At 44.0% G+C, this 2,559-nt stretch overlaps 1 protein-coding gene across 1 annotated transcript; it reads left to right on the forward strand.

Moving 5' to 3' along the window:
• On the forward strand, positions 713-2,553 carry LOC107620103. Its single transcript, XM_016322319.2, has one exon. The coding sequence runs from the start codon at positions 1,356-1,358 to the stop codon at positions 2,526-2,528; it is 1,173 nt and encodes a 390-aa protein (XP_016177805.1). The 5' UTR covers positions 713-1,355; the 3' UTR covers positions 2,529-2,553.

Here is a 2,559-nt window from a genome sequence, read left to right on the forward strand (position 1 = left end):
TAAAAATAAAAATATTTAAATTTATTATAGATAATAAATTAGACAAAACTTAAACACCAAATAACAATTACAATAAAATTCACCTTATATTATAATCTTTTGTTATAGACTATAGTTTCTCGTAGCGGTATTTCAAAAGGATTGCAGCTTGTATATTGTCGTTTTGTTGACAACATTGACATATGTGTGTTGAATAGTGAAGCCGTCCAATTACGGCAATATAATCACATTCCATTTCTTGTCCTTTTGCATTAGTCTTTTTCATTGTTACAGTTTAACTCTTCTTGTTTTCTCCTTCCTCCGTTTCCTTTTCATTACACCAATACTTCTGTCTATGTTTTAAGCAAAGCAAATCAATATGTGCGTATAGCACCCTTTCAGTCACTCATACATTCACAAATCACAACACACACCACACATACACACACCACCTCTAGTATAGATTCTATAACTTCCTGAACTTACTTCGGATTCGAATCTTTTGAGGAAGCATATTCTACCGCTGATTCCAATTTTGCTTAATACTTTCTAGTTTCTTTGGTTCTCACGTTTGCTTTGAGGGGCCCAATTTTACTTTCGTCAAGAATCCGTGGCTGATTCTAGGAACTGTATGTCTTAGCGCGCATAAAACTTTATGTCAAAACAAATGGCCTAACGTTTTCAATCATATATCATATATAAACAACACAAATGTCCACATACACTTTTGGTTAGGATCGGATCATAACAACTTTTTTAACAAGCACAACAATAAAATCTAGCTTACATATTTTACAAGATCCACCTAAATTCAATGCCCTGCTTGAAATGTCACTCTCTCTTGCTATTTAATTATTGTTTTTTAATCAACTGTTTGAAAAGTACCAATGTTGCCGACTTCCCGCGAGAAAGTGATCATACAAGGGCGCATATATTATGGGATCGAAAGATTTACGCATACTGTTACTTCTCCAACACACTCATTTTGATCGTATATAAAATGTCCTTATCCACTCAATTTATTTGTAGAGTAAAAATGTAAAATCGACCACCAATTATTTATTGGAATAATTGCTGTATTTTTTGTGTTTTTATTTTACATTTCTCGTCTTTTCAGTTTTTGGTTAATTCTTTTTATTTTTGGGTCAGGATTTGGTTTACTTCTTTATGGACAATGTAGAAAACCATCACCCATAAACGGGCCTATTGGGCCTTGGGATGTAAGGTGTATGGCAATTTGGTAATAAAAGCAGTTCGGAGATCGAGAGCGAATTTTCATTTGTAAACGTTAAAGGAAAAAAAAAGCCGCGAAAGCAACGAGCACCAAAGCATTGGTATTCTTGACTCTTGAGAAGAATCTTGGAGAATCTCCGTCAATGGCGTGGACCCTCCGTCCATTCACCGTGATGTGCATCGTAACCTTGCTGATGAACGCCGTGAGCTGCATTCCGAGCATAGAGTTCGATTCAATGCTGGAGAGTCTACGGGAGCGAGGGTACGACCTCTTCTGCAACGCAATCGTGACCTCTGATCTGCAATTCGACATTTTTGCTTACCAGAATCAGAGACGGCAAGAAGAAGAAGAAGAAGAAGAAGGAAACAGCACAAGAACTAACAGCCATGCGCGCAACACCTTCACGTTTTTCGCGCCAACCGATGCTTCCCTTTTTGCCCTCGATATGACGCAAACGGCGTCGTCTTACACAGATACACTCCGATTCCACGTCGTACCTCGCCGCCTCTCCGTCACCGAGCTCCGCCGCCTCCCTGAAGGCTACGGCCTCCCCACTCTCCTCTCCAAGCGCCGCCTCGAGGTCACTCGCAGCCCCGCCTATGCCTTCGGCATCTCCGTCGGCGGCGTTGAGATCGCCTTCCCCGGCCTCTTTTACGGCCGATACGTCGCCGTTCACGGCCTCTCCGGGATCCTAAGCCTCCGCTCGAACGCTGTCTCTGGTGTTTCCTCTGTTCCCCCTTCTCCGCCGCCGGTGGTACCTCCTTCTCAGGAACGGGGGCCCGTGGGGGTTCCTCCGGTTGCTTCCTCCGGTCGCCGGTGGAGAAATAATCCTAACAGGCCGGACAAAAGAACGTTTCTTGCTCCTAATTCTCCTCCTGCGCGTCCGGTGCCGAAGGGGATTTCGTTCAACATCACGGACCAGCGGCGACATCATCCTCCGGTTGAAGTTCCAGCGCCTGCACCCAACGCCGTCAGTAGGCGAGCTCCTCCGCCTACTTCTCCAGTAATGGGAAGGATTAATGCTCCACTTCCCGGACCTGCAGCTGACTCTCCTACGAGTCTTGATATTGCTCCCGTCATGACGCCGGTGGTTGCGACTCCGATATATCCACCGGAAGGGTTTTCAGACGCGCCGATTGAAGAGAAACCTAGTGTTTCGGTTGTGGAAAGTTGGGGTGGTGAATTGGAAGGAGTAGTAGAAATGCCGAAGAATACGTTATTAGACGAAAACATCACCAGAAATTGTGACTTAGAAGGGAGTGGTCCCATGGATAATGCTGATCAGCCTCGCATCATGCAGTGTTACGCTTCCTAGAATCTTGCACAGAGTGAGTGACCTTCAATGC

The sequence above is a fragment of the Arachis ipaensis genome, chromosome B10 (assembly GCF_000816755.2).
Source record: "Arachis ipaensis cultivar K30076 chromosome B10, Araip1.1, whole genome shotgun sequence".
In the NCBI taxonomy this organism is placed as follows: domain Eukaryota; kingdom Viridiplantae; phylum Streptophyta; class Magnoliopsida; order Fabales; family Fabaceae; genus Arachis; species Arachis ipaensis.

Coding starts and splice junctions, on each gene's coding strand:
- LOC107620103 (XM_016322319.2), top strand. CDS start 1,356: ATGGCGTGGACCCTCCGTCCATTCACCGTGATGTGCATCGTAACCTTG.